Genomic DNA, 15,341 nt, shown 5'->3' with positions numbered 1-15,341 from the left:
AAGTCCACTTATGAAAGGTACTGCTCACATCAGTAAGCATTTGTTGGAATAGGCCAAATATTACCCCGTTCCTCGAGGTGATCACTGAAGAATTTAAAGTTCACAAGTAGCTATGAGATGGCTGCTTAGATTTGATCTTCATTTTCGACTGTTTCAGTTATGGTAGAGAGAACATACAAATAGCACAAGCCAGGTTTCTATGTACAGGATTTTTTTTTTCTTGGCTCATTACATCCAGCTTGCATTTTATTTCATAAAACTCTTTGTATGAATAATTGTATTTCTTTTAACTGTGGTACTAGTAAACTGCCTGGCGAAGTACAAAGCTGGAAGACATACTGGTGATTTTTTTTCAAATAATTTTTTAATCTAAGAGGTAAAATGTGCAATAAGTGCACATATGGACATTTGGAGATGAGGGTCGTGTTTATTTTTCTAATAATTTATGAGTTCTGCTGATTTTCTAATGTGCCTTGGATTTGTGCCAAATGATGGAAAGAAAAAACTAGTAAAGTAACTTGAAAATGCTGTTTTGAGTGCTTTTTTCAAAGCATTGACTCTTTTACATAGATTTCCTTCCTTTTGTTTTTGTAGGCATTTGAAGGCTTCACCTTGTGTCTATGTGCAAATTGAGGGATCTGTTGGAATTTACTCTCGAGTTCAGTATGACCTTCCCTCCTACATTCATGGATTCGTATTATTAGGTTGTGGGGTTTTAGATCTAACGCATAGAGGTTCTGTACAATAAAGAATTGTTACTGAAACAATGTTTTCATGTAACTTCCTTCTCTAGCTCTATATTCCCATTTAAAAAAAATGATAATAAAAAAAGTAGGATGGATGTCCAGCTATTACAAGTGAAAAGACCAAGAAGAAAGAGATAGGAACTAGGTTTTTTTCATCTTGTGACACTATAAAGATGACCTAGAGTAAGTCACTTATCCTTACCTGCAGCAAAAATAACCTAGAGATTACTTATAGTTTAAGATACAAGTAAACTTTCATGGATCTGATTCCCACACTACATAGTGAGAATTTTGTTTGTGTTTTAATTATATTGTGCATTTAACTAAATGATTCTTGTCTTAAGACTGCCTGACAACATGGATGAGAAAAATCAGTTTATTAGCTTATTAATACTGGTGACACTATGCTACAGAGCGTAAGTACAGAATGTGCTGCTGTAACTACAGACCATGAGTTAGCACAATGATACTAAGTTCATTATCAAGTTTTTTTATTAATTCTTAATAATAAGCATAGTGTGGTTGAAGAGTTTTTGAAACAAGTTTTAAGATAGCTTACTAAATACCTTTGAAAGGTTAAAGATAAGTATCAGAGGATGTGAGCTTTGAATTTAGATACTTTTTTTTCTATTAAAAACAAATTTTGAATACAAGGAACACAATTTGTTTGATACTGTTATATTTTAAGCATAAAGTATTGTGTTGTATTTTATGCAAGCCATGACACAGCTGTAACACTCCCAAGTTTCAGCCTTGATATGAATGGTTATATAATTATTGGTTAATTTAACTCTTAAAAGTTAAGAATTGGCCAGGTGTTGAAGTAGCACTTGCCTGTGAAAAACTTGCCCCCCAAGTAGAATACAAAATTTTCAAGAAAAAACCCCCATGTAGTAGCTTACAAAGGTGACTTAATGCAGACTTTGTGCCTATTGCCTAATGTATTTTTTTAACAAAAATCTGTACTCTAAGACATCTAACAGAATATTTTTTTCTTTAGTTTTATAGAAAAAAGTACAAATTTATTAGAATTAACCTGAGTTTTATATTATGTTACAGTATCAGAGCAGTTGTCCTTGTAAACCTGAGGCTGCTTAACTGATCAAGGCGTGCTTCAGTTTTATTCAGCATTCAGTGTAGGATAAAGCTTATTTCCAGGCCCTTTGGATATATGGCAGATGTATAAAAACAAAACACAACCACCCCTTAAATGCCAAACAGTTCCACTATAACCTAAATGATGGAAAGATGACAACTAACAAATTATTTAGGTAAATGAAATAGTTTGCAAGTTTCCTTTGACAGGCTTAACCAAACCTGTAATTAAAAAGGTATCTTAGTATTCAAAGATACAAAGATCAAAGGCTAAACTGCAATAGAATTTGGAGTAGCCCTGGAAGCTTCCCCTAGCAATCTAGTGCAAATATACTGAAGTCAACTTCGTAACACTTATGATTTGTCTGCAACTCATGTTGCTGTATAGTCCAGCTAAATACAAACCCTTACTCGACGTTTTGACAACTGAGATTCTGTAACAGCCATTCTGGAAAAACAGCAAAGCAATAAAGCTTATGTTGTTATAAGTAGAATTTGGTAAATTTAGGAAGGGGAAAGTGAAGCATGGATGCTTAGTATGTATCTGTAGTCCTAATGGGAAAACTAAACCATCTATGATCACCCCACCTTGGCTTGAAACTCTTCACACTCCTAAAGGGTCATTAGTCTAAAGAAATTTAGTGTATACTCACAATATTACTGAAGTTAAAGAATCCTAATTACAAACACTGGCAAGCAAAAGGCCCAGTCTAGTCCAAATGAAACAAAAATAACTGTTTAAATACTTTTTAACCACATTTACACAAGATGAAACACACCCACTAGTGCTCACTTGAAACAATTTTATTCTGTTCCAAAAAACACTGTAGTTGGGATCACACATGTTCCTGTCAAATTATGTCAGAAAACAGTTTTGTGGTGGAAGAGTGTTTATCAGCACATTACAGTATTTATCCTACTTAGTTCCATAACCATATTTTTGAATAAATGTATAGCACAAGTTCAGTTTTACTTTATGCATGCAGGAGTTGCAGAAAGTTTAGGAAAACAGTATTTTTTTTTCAAGGTAAGAAACACTCCAACCATTTGATAAAAATGGAGGTAGTTCTAAGAATAAACAATATCAAGTGTCTGAACGGTGCTCTATTACACAGTTAACTTGCTTTTTTTGAGATAGTTTGATTGTTTCATAGGGGAGGTTCAATTGTATGCTGGTTACAGTTTCTTTACACAGACTGCCTGATGTGGACTCCTCTGATCCAAACACTACTTTGATGCCTTCACTTTGTTTTATTCCAACAAGGACTTGACAGCCAGTGAGCTGCTGGATAGGCTTCTTTCAGCAGCTTAGGAAATCTCATTTCTGACACTTCTGTGATTTAGAGCCCAGAGAAAAGTCTTTAAACTCTAGAGAGTGGCTGTTCCCAGCTTGACACTGCTCCTCCTCATGTTATGGTATCTCCAATAGCAGCAAGTTAAGTGTGTGCAGTTGCTGAAAGCAAAGCTTACACACTGAGTAAGGGGCAACAAAATGTTCATGCTAATGAAGCACTGGGGAACCCCACACTGCTTGGGCCTCTTATACTACAAAAGTGTAAGTTATAAAATCCCCTTCTCAGATTTATTTTACAAGACAAGTTCATTTGTTGGCCTTTTTATTAAAAAAAAACAAAAAAAAAACAAAAAAACCCCAAAGAAGTAAAGCGTAAACATTTTCAGATCTTGCATTCTGCCTGATAATGCCATGTTGCCTTTCCAGGCAGAGTCTTACAGTAGTCTTAATAATCATCCTCTTCATCAGAATCCAATACTTTCCTTCTGTTGAACTAAAATGAAATACACAATTTGAAAATAGAAGGGTCACAGTAAATCTGACATAGAGCCAGCCTTTCCAACTCCACACATTTGACAGTGAACACGTTACATGGGAGCAGAACATTCACCCATCACCTGCCCCCTGCCCGGCCCACTGGGACAGGACAGACACAGAATGCTGATATCCCAGTGCCACTATCTGCAAACATTACCAGTGGTAAGGACTGCTCTGCTTTAGTCTCAGCGCTTGCCACTGGAGCCAAGAGAGGTGGTAAATACAAAGTTAAATTCTACCCTGAACTGAAGTGGTCCAATACGTGCAATTTTTCTGCTCTTTAATAACAAATTGAAATTACATTTAGGAAATAAAGCTTACCTTTACTGTTGTTTTCTTTTCTGTTTGCTGACTCACTTTTTCAAGTATTTCTATCAAACCTTGTTCTGATACCTAGGAAAGCAAAAGAGGAGCCGTATCAACAAATTCTGAGATGCTTAGTATCAAACAACTGAATCCCACTTTCCCTTCTTATAAAAGTTGTTTGATGTAGTTACATAAAAGTATGTGGAAGCTCTCAGTTGCCCTTTTCAGTTACTTAGTTAACTGATATTAAAACCATATTTTTTTTAGAGTGAATTAAGTTTGAAAGTTAATTAGGCAAGAAAGAATTTGAAAAACAACTCACCTTTCCAGCTAGCTGTCCAAATCTTGCCATCTGTATAAGATAATTCTCTACTGCTTTTGCTTTGTCTGGTTTCACAAGTGCTAAATTGCTTACTGCAAAAAAAAACCAGGCTCTGTTCATTTTGTTTTAAAACATACTCAAATACCTTCACTAGAAACTAAAAAGTGACGAATATCTCTGTGTCCCTACAAAGATTTCTTAGTTTAAATATTTGTTCCTAAATAATTAACTGATTTTGACTCCCACTACAATTCCTACTATTATTTTTTTTTCTAATATAATTCAGATAACCCCTCCCCTCCAATCACTGATATCACCAACTGAAAAGCTGTAGTAGTTTTATCTTTTCATCAACAACAGTATTTTTCTAGTCTGGCCTCTATACAAGCACATAGGTACTTGATTTGAGCAGCACTGGAGTACACCAAATAAGAATTTTTTTATTAGAAAGTTACTTGGGTACTTACGTCTTGCACGAGCTGCTTGATCAAGAACTTGAGCTAAAATAGTATTTCTTATCTCTGCTTCCCTGTAATGAAAAATTAACTACACATTAAAAGTGAGATTCCAGATACCTAAAATAATATGCACAAACCAGTGAACTACTGAAGACTTTCGATTCATGTAAGTGACTTCTTTAAATCCCTTCAAACCTTACATTTTCATGATTTCTTAGCTCTGTGTACACCGACAAAGTTACATAGTTGAAAACATCTTCCAAGAAATCAGGATGGAGTTTACTACTTACATCTTACTGTTTATTATTACATCTTGAAGACAAAAGCCATGCCACCCACTGTAAGCATTCTGCAGTCAGTTCCATGTGGAATTCCACTGAAGGCTGTGTATGGTAGAGCAGGCATAAGGACTAGTCCATGCAATTGCAAGATAGAACCAAATATAATTATTTATTTAGAATTTTTCAGTAAGTCTTCATGTATTTACAGTATTTCCAAAACTGGAATTTTAGTTTATGCATTTCAGTTAATACAAACTGTGACTGTGTGCAAAGTCCAGCTCTTCAAGCACTTTTCAGTTTTCCACTTAGTGCAAATACTAAATGTTTCTGCACTAAGATCTGATGCAAATAATTTTGTTTTGTATTTTTAACGGCAACAGATATCACAGAAAAATCAAATCACCTAGGAAACCATGTTCCCATAGCATTAAGAGAGCCAAACCCAAACTCATCACTCAGACAGAACTCCGGTTTGGGAAGAGTTCTGCCAGCTTTCAAGATTTTCTTATGACCTACTCTTACCAATCCTGAAAAGCCAAGGTTTCTGAGTTCCAGAAGCAGATGACAGTGGGAGTCATGATGCTTGCCCAAAACATTCTACTGTATCACTAAGGGTCATAAAATTATTGCACTCAGCTGAATCCCAAAGCGAAAATGAGCTGCTACTGCTGTTTCCCTCCACACCCTCCCACCCCAGCCAGGGTTCAGACTGCCTGACAGCTCTGTTGTAGATCTTCCAATACAGCCAGGGCCTGGGAACCACACTTGGATCAATCACACTTTAGCCATCCTTGGATTAAATCTTCAACATTTCAGCTTCTTTGTTGGTGTTTTTTCCAACAACAAAAGAAATTCAGGTGAGTATTCCAAAGAAACTAAAGATTAAAAAAAAAAAAAGTAAGCTTCAAAATGATTAAGATGTAAGACCAAAAGTCAATAGTTCTCATTTATACCTCTGTTTTGCTTCCTGTTGAGATGGATCAGCAGAAGGATCCTAATGAATGAGATCAGAATAAATATGACAATCCAAAAACATTCCACACAGGACAGTAAATTTAAATATCCCAGCAGAGTCAACGTAAACTAAGCCTGCTTGCTAAACCCGCCTGACCACGGATGAGGTCCTGAAAATAAGAATCTGCTGCCCTAGCAAATAAATCTGCCATACTACGCTTTCCTCACAAAGCAGCAATGCAAAGTAGGGTGATGATGAGTGCTACTGGATCCATCCACAGATTTGTTGTACGTTTGGACATTAGAAGACCTTCCCGTCAAGTCTAAAATAATAAACTTTCCCTAATACCCCAAAACAGACAAAAGCATTTTAAACCCATTAAAGTAAGCTAAGGACAAATGAAATTCAATGTAACACTTTGTACTTATCAACATAGAAGAAAACACAATCCCAGCATAGTATGTTTGGACTAATATGGGCAACAGAGATGACTGTTCAGAAGCAAATAACAAACAAAAAAAAAAAAAAAAAAAAAAAGAAGAAAAAAACTCCGAACGTTGAATCTGCACCTCAAATTTTAGAGGTAACGTTTCGAAGTGTAAAAGCAGAACAGAAAACCATGTAGAGAGAGGAAACGAGGCCGGTCATAGGTACGGAAGGTCCCTTCACAGGAACAACGAAAGACTGATACACTTCAGCCCCAAACCCAGAAATGACCGAAAAGGCTGATAACGTTGTGAGTGGCACATGAAAAGGCAGGGAGGGGACAGGGTCACGCGCGGAGCCTCGCAGGGCAGCAGCCAGGGCGCGGGGGGCAGGCAGGCCCGCAGCGCCACGGGGGCGGCGGCTGCTCGGGCAGGCGGGAGCGGAGCGCCCGGCGGGCCCTGCCCGCGCCAGCCGCCGAGGCTGCAGCCGCCGACGTTTCCATCCCGAGCACCGGGCCCCCCCGCGCCTTACCCCGTGCTTGGCCTGCAGCTCGGCCAGCCGCTGCTGCCGCAGCGCCTCCAGCTCCTCCTCCGCCATGCCTGCGGGCCGCCCGCGCAGCCGCACCGCCCGCGCCGCGCTGCGCCTGCGCCGCCGCGCCAGGCGCTACCAATCCACAGTCGAGCGCGCCGCCTGGCTTGGGCGGGGACCGGGCCCCGCCTCGAGGCGCCGCCACCTCCCCCTCCCAGCCCCGGGGCGCGGCCCCCCGGCCCCCCGCTCCCGCCGCCGGTCTGTGATGTCGCGCAAACTTCCCTGCCGGTGGGCTGGCTTGGCTCCCGCCTCGGCTCCCGCCTGGGCGCTGCCGGGCTCTGGCGCAGCGACCGCAGCTGTCGGGGGGGCGAGGCCGTGAAGGGAAAGCGCGGGAACTGCCGCTCCCGTCCCGGAGTGCTGCTGCCCTCAGGAGCCCGAGGCGGGATCCGCGAGGCCGGCCGGCTCTGCTGCGGCTGGGCCGGTAGGAATAGCACTGGTTTGGTAGGTCCATTCGTCTGCATCGTTGTGGTCTGCTACTGTTACAGACCGTGGATTGACTGCACTTCAGCTGTGTCCCCTATAGGTTCTCCGATTTCCTTAAATAATAAAAAAATAAATAAATAAAAAAAAAAAAAAAAACAAAAAAAAAAAAAAAACAACCAAAAAAAATAGGGGTGGGGGGCAGAATTTGGTTAACCTTCCCACATGTGCAACAATGACTGATATTTCCACAAACTCTGTTCAGGTTTCCCCCAAGCTAGCTTGCTGTGCTGTGATCACTGCTTCCAAGTTCAAACCGCAGCTGGCAATTGGGACTGACAAAAAACATTACATGATGCAGCTTCTTGCCCCTCAGCTACGAGGTCCGGTCCTGTGTCTGGAACCTCGAGTGTGGAAAGCTGACAAGGTACTGGCCTCAGTCAGACTTGGTATAAAGTTGCTCTAATGGCAATTCAAAGCAACTGTTGTTGACGCACTTGATACCTTCAATCGTGTTAGGTGAGTAACTTTGACATCTCAGATTTTGTTTTTTAATGTTGGTCAGTTCTTATTAAAGGCTGTATGTTTTTAACTCTCTGAGATTTAACAAAAGAAACAGCTTGAACACTAACAGCTGTTCTATCAGGATAAATACACCACAACTCTCTAAAAATAGAATTTTGTATAAAGATATATTACCAGCTCTTTCTGGTGTAGTTTTAAAAAGTAACAAAAAGTAACAAGTGCTTGTTTCATTAAGAGCTCCGGCAGTGAATGCAGACACAATTAGTGGTGTGGAATTAACTTTCTTTGGAGCTTTCCATGCCGCATGCTCGAAATGGATAACGTGAGCCTATCAGTCCTACCTGAGAACCTTGCTTCCATCCAGATAGCCCCAGGAGCATGTCTGTACCTTGAGAAACTTAAAATCGGGTCTATTTCAGGAGCACGTTTTTAGTGGATTTCAAGGAAGGTTTTGGTTTTTGCTTCTATGTTAGCAGCAGAGGGAGCCCTAGTTCCACAAAAGAGTGCTGCTCATCATGCAATAAACCAGAAAACACAAAAATGGTTGGGTTTTTTTTTTGCTGTGCAGTATGTTTTCACAGATGAAGCTTTAATCTATATCGTACATCTCTGTTGCTGTAAATTCATGCACCATTATACCACCATATGCTTTGCATCAGTCAGAAAGCTGCAGTCATCTTAATACTTCATCTAGCTTTATAGATATTTGTGTTGTGTGTTTGATTGCATATTCTTTGCTCACACACTTAAAGGTTATGTCTTAATAAGTTGTTTTAAATGAGTTTATTAGCAATGAGCTGGCTGTTGATGAGTTTTTATGTTTTGAGGAGGTATCATTGTAGTTACTGTCAATTACAATAGGAGATTCAGGAAGCAAAAAAAAGGAGAGTGGTTCATTAAAAAAATCTGGAGGAATGTGCTTCAGGTTGTATTTGATTTTTGTCTATTCAGCTGCCTAGTTTCTTCTTCATCTGCTTAGAAGTATATATCATTACCTCTGAAAACTGGACAGCTTTAAATCTGAAAACATGAAAGAATAGATGAAGATTTTTTCAGTACGGTTTGAGTTGCTGTATGGTGTTCAGGACTTTAAATTGTGATGCAGAAATGATGGATTCCTGAAAGTTTTATACACATTTTATAAGTCCACTGACTACTGTGTGTCATTTATGTTGACGAAGAATGGTAAACAGGAAAGAAATGCTTTAAAAAGACTTTTTCCTATTTTTTTAAATTATTCTCTGATGTGTTCATCTCTTAGAGTGCAATTGAGTATATATTGTATATCATATGTAATATAAGTATTATATAATTAACTACGTTACATAACAAACATATCGTGTGTAGAATAGAAAACATTATATATATACACCATATAATATATATAACTAATCTCTCTATACAATATAAATATACCTTTTAATATAAATGTATAGTGTATAATTAAAAAAAAAAAAAAAAAAAGAACCTTATTTTCTATATCCTGTTTTGAGGTACTTCCACAGACATGATTTTCCATTGCAAACTGGGCTATTGAATGCCCCGAAGTTGAATGATGTTTGAAAACTTTTGCTTTGTTGTTTGGCAAATGAGGGCTTAAAAGGCAAAAAATAGGATTCTGTTGTGGTAGTTAAGTTTCATATAGCATTGTGTAAATATGATTTTCTCTTACCTGAGGTATCAGGTCAAATTTCACAGCTATGAATATCAGCAAATTCAATAGGAGTTAAAATTCATGTTTTTGAAAGGAATGTTTGATTTAAACACAACCATGTAGTAAGGATTCTAGTATGTGTATAGCATCTTTTAAGATATGCAACCATCTCCAGGTGTTTACTGATGTGACACACTTTGTTCTAGAAATACTGTATCTTTTTGTATTCTGATATACTATTAATTTTTCCCATTATCAGTCACATCAAACCTTGCTAAATAACATGAGATTGGTTGTTATCTCTTAAGCTTAGACTGGTGTAGCTCACCTAAATAATATTCAGTGTTTATCAGCCAGGTTTTTCCTGTTTTGTGTTGTTATTAGCAAGTCAAGTAATTTTTGCTGAATGCTCACGACATTTGGTACTAACAGATATATATGCTGTTCCTGTAAAGGTGAAAATTCAGGTTTGGATCATGCATGTAATATGCAAGCTGATGTTTTAAGAATGAGGACAGTTCCCTGAAGGAACATTTTTTGTTACTCTGTTTGTTACTGTGATTCATTCTTTTTTCACTATACCTACATAATTTAGTGCAATTAATCTAAAAATTATTTCCTAAAGTTGTCTAACAGAATTAATTTTTTTAAATGGATGAAAAATAGTTTGCTCTGGCACTAAAATAATATTTTTTATATGACTGGAGAAAAGTAATATTTTAAAAGGAAATACGCTGTATTCTTTAAGAATGCGTTTGTCAGCTGTGAAAGGTATTCAATATCAGTGGAGTTGCAAATAATAATGCACTATATGTACATTAGTAATTCAGTAGAGTGACAGGAAAAGTTATCAGTACTTTTTGAGCTATGTACAGAATCTCAGGGATATTAATTTTTATAATCAGGATCCTTCCCAAGCCCTTTGAGACTTCATTTCAAACACTAGAGGGCTGAATAAATGTTTCTGGTTTTTTTTTTTTTCCACAAGGTTTTAATCACTGTAAATAGTGTGTCTCTTTCAGTAATGCTTACATTAACCTCATAATCAACCTTAAAGTGACACCATATTATTGTAATAACAGAAGAATGGCAATGCCTGAATAAGCTAGTGAATAAAGTATCTCCTTCCTCAAGCAACTGTAAATAAAATAAAGTAAAATACCTACAGCTATAACAACACTATGCAAACTCTATGTTTAATACTTCTGATTGGAAGATATACTGTAATTTCTTGCTTGATGAAATCCTTGCTTAGTCATCTCTGGCCTACATTAAAAATTTAGTAAATATTAACCACACAATCATTGCTATTGTAATCTAAAAGAAAATTAACAAACATTGCAGTGCCTTCAAAATAAGCATTGCAAGATTTTTCCACCTTACAGATACAGAAGACACTTCTAAAAAAGTAATATTAAAAAAACCCTAAAACAACAACAAAACATACTGAATTCAGTATTTGATGGGAGAGAAATGGAGAAAAGCTTAGATCAACAGTGAAAACAAAGTATGTAATCTTAAATTATTAACAGTGATTTTTAACCATCTAATCAGTTATTATATGATCACATTGTGCCTATTCCAAAGATTACTGAAGCCATAGAATATTTCCCCTTTAATTTTCCATTATTCTGTAGACAAACGCGCTGGGGCTAATAAGGATTATTTTCAATGCAACAATCTGAATATGTGCCTCAGTAGTGGGCTCTAAATAAATTAATATAGTCCTGAGAAATACTGTGCCCAGACTGGGTCATGGGTTTTCAAGGATTTGTATGCAATAGTGTAAAAGTACAGTAGAATAGATTTGGAAATGGAATGATGTCACCATGTGAGCCAGATGTGAGGAGATCTCAAATTGTAAAAGGAATGAAAAAAGGAAAAATATTACTAATTACATTTTTATAGATAGACTTTTTTATTACATTTTATTTCAAAGAATAAACAGCAAGTATTTTTCAGGAATATAATCCATATAGTGCCATCAGATCTGTGGAGCACAGTCAAATGTTTTCTTATGCTATATATGTTCTAAATCTGATACTGAAGCTGTGAAGTGGATAGTATCTTACAGATTTCAGTAGGAACGAAATCAGGGCTTAAGTCCAACACCTGCAAAGTACTTGAGTTCACATGTAACTTTAAGCCCATGGGAAAATCCAGTGAAATGAATATATATATATATATATGTATATATTTCCTACTTTAGGGTTGTCATTACTCATGGATTTGCTCTGCTACAGAAGTGCCAATAGTTATTTTAATGTAATGTACTTAATGGCTGAAGCCATTAATGTGTTTTTTACTGTTTTTTATGCTTTGATGCCTTAATTTTTTTAAACATCTGCAATAAACGTTTTTTCTTTTGCTTTTTCAAGACTTATAGCATGAATGCCTTTGTTTTTTTGGCTAAAATCTTATACCTGAGATTGATCATTCTTTCTCTGGATAATGTATTTGTGCCCATATGAAGCAGCTGTGTTTAATGAGCTGGAGCACAGCAAAGCCGGTAAGATATGAACTCTGCATTATCAGCACATATATATGAAGTGAGGGATGGACTATGGATTAGAAAAACTTCCTGATTTTCTTTTGGAATTGTAATATATCATCATATTCTCCTATAATAGTATTTACTGTATTGTTAAGTTTCTACAAGATGAAGCACTTAGTCACTTATTTCTTGGTTTGATTAATGACAAAAGTTGACTACATTGTCTTATTGTCCCTTCTTAAGGACTTTCTTACCATATTTCAGGTTCAAACTAGGAATTAATTTGAACAGAACAAAACCAGTCTAGAACCACTGTATGCAGCCTAGCTGAGCAGGTTAATCTCTTCTGGTAATAGGTCAAGATTGTGCTTCTTCCTTAGCTGGACATTGCTTGTTCTGACACACACGTTCCACAGCTGCCAATTAAATTGCTGAACTATGAATAATAGGGAGTAGACAATTAGAAATATCTCTTAAAGTTATTGTAGTTGCCAGTAGTATTGTTTTATATTTAAAAATTAAATGGAGTATTAAAACTCTTGCTAAATTTAGATATGGTAGTATACCATAGGACCTTGTTGTCCACCAAAAATAATTTTTGCTTTAAAAACCACCCCAACGAAACCCTTTCATATCCTTTGAATTTGATAATTTTGAAGTGTCACTCTAGTAAAAGATACTACCATGTAAAAATCAAATGCATTAACCTATCAGTATCTCTCCAGGTATTGAGTATCTGCTTTCTTTAGTATCTAAGATAAACTGTTGCCATTTTTTTACTTGCAAATGTATCTAAGATAAACTGTTGCCATGTTTTTTTTTGCAAATGACACAGGTACAATAAGTGCATTGGACTTTGTTTTTTTGGTTGTTTTTTTTTTTTCTTTTTTCATTGTTAAAACTATTCCAACTATTAAATTTTACTCTATCTTATGAAAGAGAATCTACTTTATATGGTATGGAACAATGTTGGTTCTAAATTATTTAATTAAGAGCCCATGGAATAGAAGATGCATGTTAAAAACATATACGTTAACTCACTTTAGTTCACTGTCTGTTACCCCTTTAGGCTGCTGTTCCATAACTAGAGATGAAAAGAGAGACAGAAGAGTAAATGGAGGCCAGATTGCATAGTATGCTACAGAGGAAGGTGATCAAAAGTCTAGAGCTGGGAAAGGAAAGGTGAGACTGGGATAAAAAGTAGTGCTTGTTCCTTTTTTTACTTTTGTCATTTACTGTTGCTTAGGTCAAGGTATGGTGAGAAGATCTGAGCTGACCCCTGCAGCATTTTAGATATTCTATACATGTGTGAGTCAGCAGCTGAAGAAAGGATTGTGGAAGCAGGACAAAATTGAATATTAAAGCTGTATTATGAGGAAAGCAGAAGTCTGCTGCCTGAGCCGTCTTCTACCTAGAATTATTTACAACAGAATTAAATAATAGACAGACTGACTGCTTTCAGCTTGTCTTGACACACCTTCGTATAACATGAGGGAAGATGTGGAAGCAAGATTATTGACTCTGTATTCCCTTTTATACATTTTCCATATGCTCTGATTGCAGCCATAAGCTTTGGTTTCTAAATTGCCAGCGATAGTATTCTTGAGTATTTTTAACATCTAAGAGCTTGAAGTGGAAGTCAGCTAAATTAAAATATTAGTTCAGGTTTGTATCACTCAAGAGGTTCTTTAATTTTCAAACATGAAGATGAGCTAATTACTTAAAACCTTAAAGATGGTTTCTGCCTTTTTAGGTACTATATTATTCTTTATTACTTGCTAAACCAGAATATTTCTTATAATAATTGTTGGTCTGACTGACACACATGCTAATTCTGATGTACAGTGTAAGTGACCTCAAATGAGCACAGACACCAGTGTTTGGGTCTGTCATGCTGTTCATAGTTATTCAAACAGACATTACCTTCAAAGGGTACTCTATATGAACCTGTTGGGAATACCTTTTTGTTAAATGTGCTGATGTGAGATACTGATAAATTTTGTTTGTACCACTTAGGAGCAAACCCCTCTCAAATCTAGAAAGTCTCTATGGAAGGGTGTTATATTGGATCTTGGTCAGTTTGTCTGTGGCTTGCATAGCTACTGACCTTGGCAGCTGTGAGCTCCCAGGTTTTGTAGCAGTTTGTCTGCTCCAGACCCTGGAGGCCTTAGCATCCCAAGCCACAGGGCTGCAGTCCATATGATGTGCTTCACAGAACTGTGGAATCTGGAAGGCCGGGTTTCTCAACAGCTCTTCAGGCAGGATGCTGAGAAGCTCATCAGAAACCTGCCTGGCTTCTACTGGAACCTGGGTGGAATTGAATCAGATATGTTTTCTTTGCCAAACCTGCAAATTCTGGCAATGTAAAATGTGTTCTGCTTAGTTCTGCTGAGGTGAAAATAGTTTAGGATTCTGAAACACAGAGAAATAATGATGACCAAAACAAAAGATACTGAAGTTTTGGAGAATGATGCTTGTAAACAGGAAATACAAGCAAGAATGATTTGATTATTTCTGTGTACTACATGTAGACAAATAACTGAAAAATACTATAGGCAAGGTTTACTAAGATTTAGTGTCAGGCATATGCATTTGTTGTGTTTTATGTATTGAATGCAAAACCAGCAGTCTGCTTCTCACAGACATTTTATTAAGGCAGTTATAGGAATGAAGCGTAGTTTTGAGAAACATGGATGTTTAGAGAGTAGTATAAAGTAATTTACAAAAGTCATTATTTAAAAGAAAAAAGTGAAATGACTCTGTGTCAGTCTCATAAGTCAAAATTTTGATTAATAGAAAAACTTTATCATGTGAAAACTTAGGATTTTTAAGAAAAGCTTTTCAAGCTGTTTGCTGAGATTATTAGTAATGTAATTAATTTGGTAAGTAGTAAGGCACCAGCCAGGGAAAACAGAATACATCATTAGAGTGCTATTCAGTGAGAATTTATTGTTACTATATTGTCCGATTTCAACACATTTCAGATTTCAGTTTTTTATATGTATGTATAGCTCATTTAATTTGATTATAAGTTATGTAGGGGGTGTTGCTGGCTGCATAAGAAGTAAGTCCATTTACACAGATTATTGTAATTAAAACACTGATTCTAACCTTCTTAGACTTGTATATATCACACAGTGTTTAACAGCAGAAAGGCTCTTCCAGCTGGTTGAAATAAACTGGAAAGTAATTGTTATAAAATACTGAAAGATATTGAAAATGTCATCAGTTTTTCAGTTT

At 36.8% G+C, this 15,341-nt stretch overlaps 2 protein-coding genes across 2 annotated transcripts in view; one reads left to right on the top strand and one right to left on the bottom strand.

Annotated features, from left to right (window-relative positions):
* The window catches only part of ANKRD27 (ankyrin repeat domain 27), a 46,956-nt gene extending 43,457 nt beyond the window's left edge, over window positions 1–3,499 (top strand). The window contains exon 30 of the transcript XR_006165759.1: window positions 595–3,499. The gene's annotated coding sequence lies outside the window, so the exon portion shown is untranslated. The remainder of the gene's footprint in view (window positions 1–594) is intronic.
* Window positions 2,631–7,078, bottom strand: PDCD5 (programmed cell death 5). The gene is made up of 6 exons (XM_032987204.2): window positions 6,952–7,078; window positions 5,993–6,033; window positions 4,768–4,829; window positions 4,301–4,392; window positions 3,994–4,065; window positions 2,631–3,628 (listed from the first exon to the last, which is right to left on the bottom strand). The coding sequence occupies exons 1-6, from the start codon at window positions 7,015–7,017 to the stop codon at window positions 3,581–3,583; spliced, it is 381 nt and encodes a 126-aa protein (XP_032843095.2). The 5' UTR covers window positions 7,018–7,078; the 3' UTR covers window positions 2,631–3,580.
* Between the last annotated feature and the right edge of the window lie 8,263 nt (window positions 7,079–15,341).

Source organism: Tyto alba, unplaced genomic scaffold (assembly GCF_018691265.1).
Source record: "Tyto alba isolate M040663 unplaced genomic scaffold, T.alba_DEE_v4.0 Super-Scaffold_26, whole genome shotgun sequence".
Classification (NCBI taxonomy): Eukaryota; Metazoa; Chordata; class Aves; order Strigiformes; family Tytonidae; genus Tyto; species Tyto alba.
The sequence above is the reverse complement of the archived record's forward strand: the minus strand, read 5'-3'. Positions and strand labels throughout refer to the sequence as shown.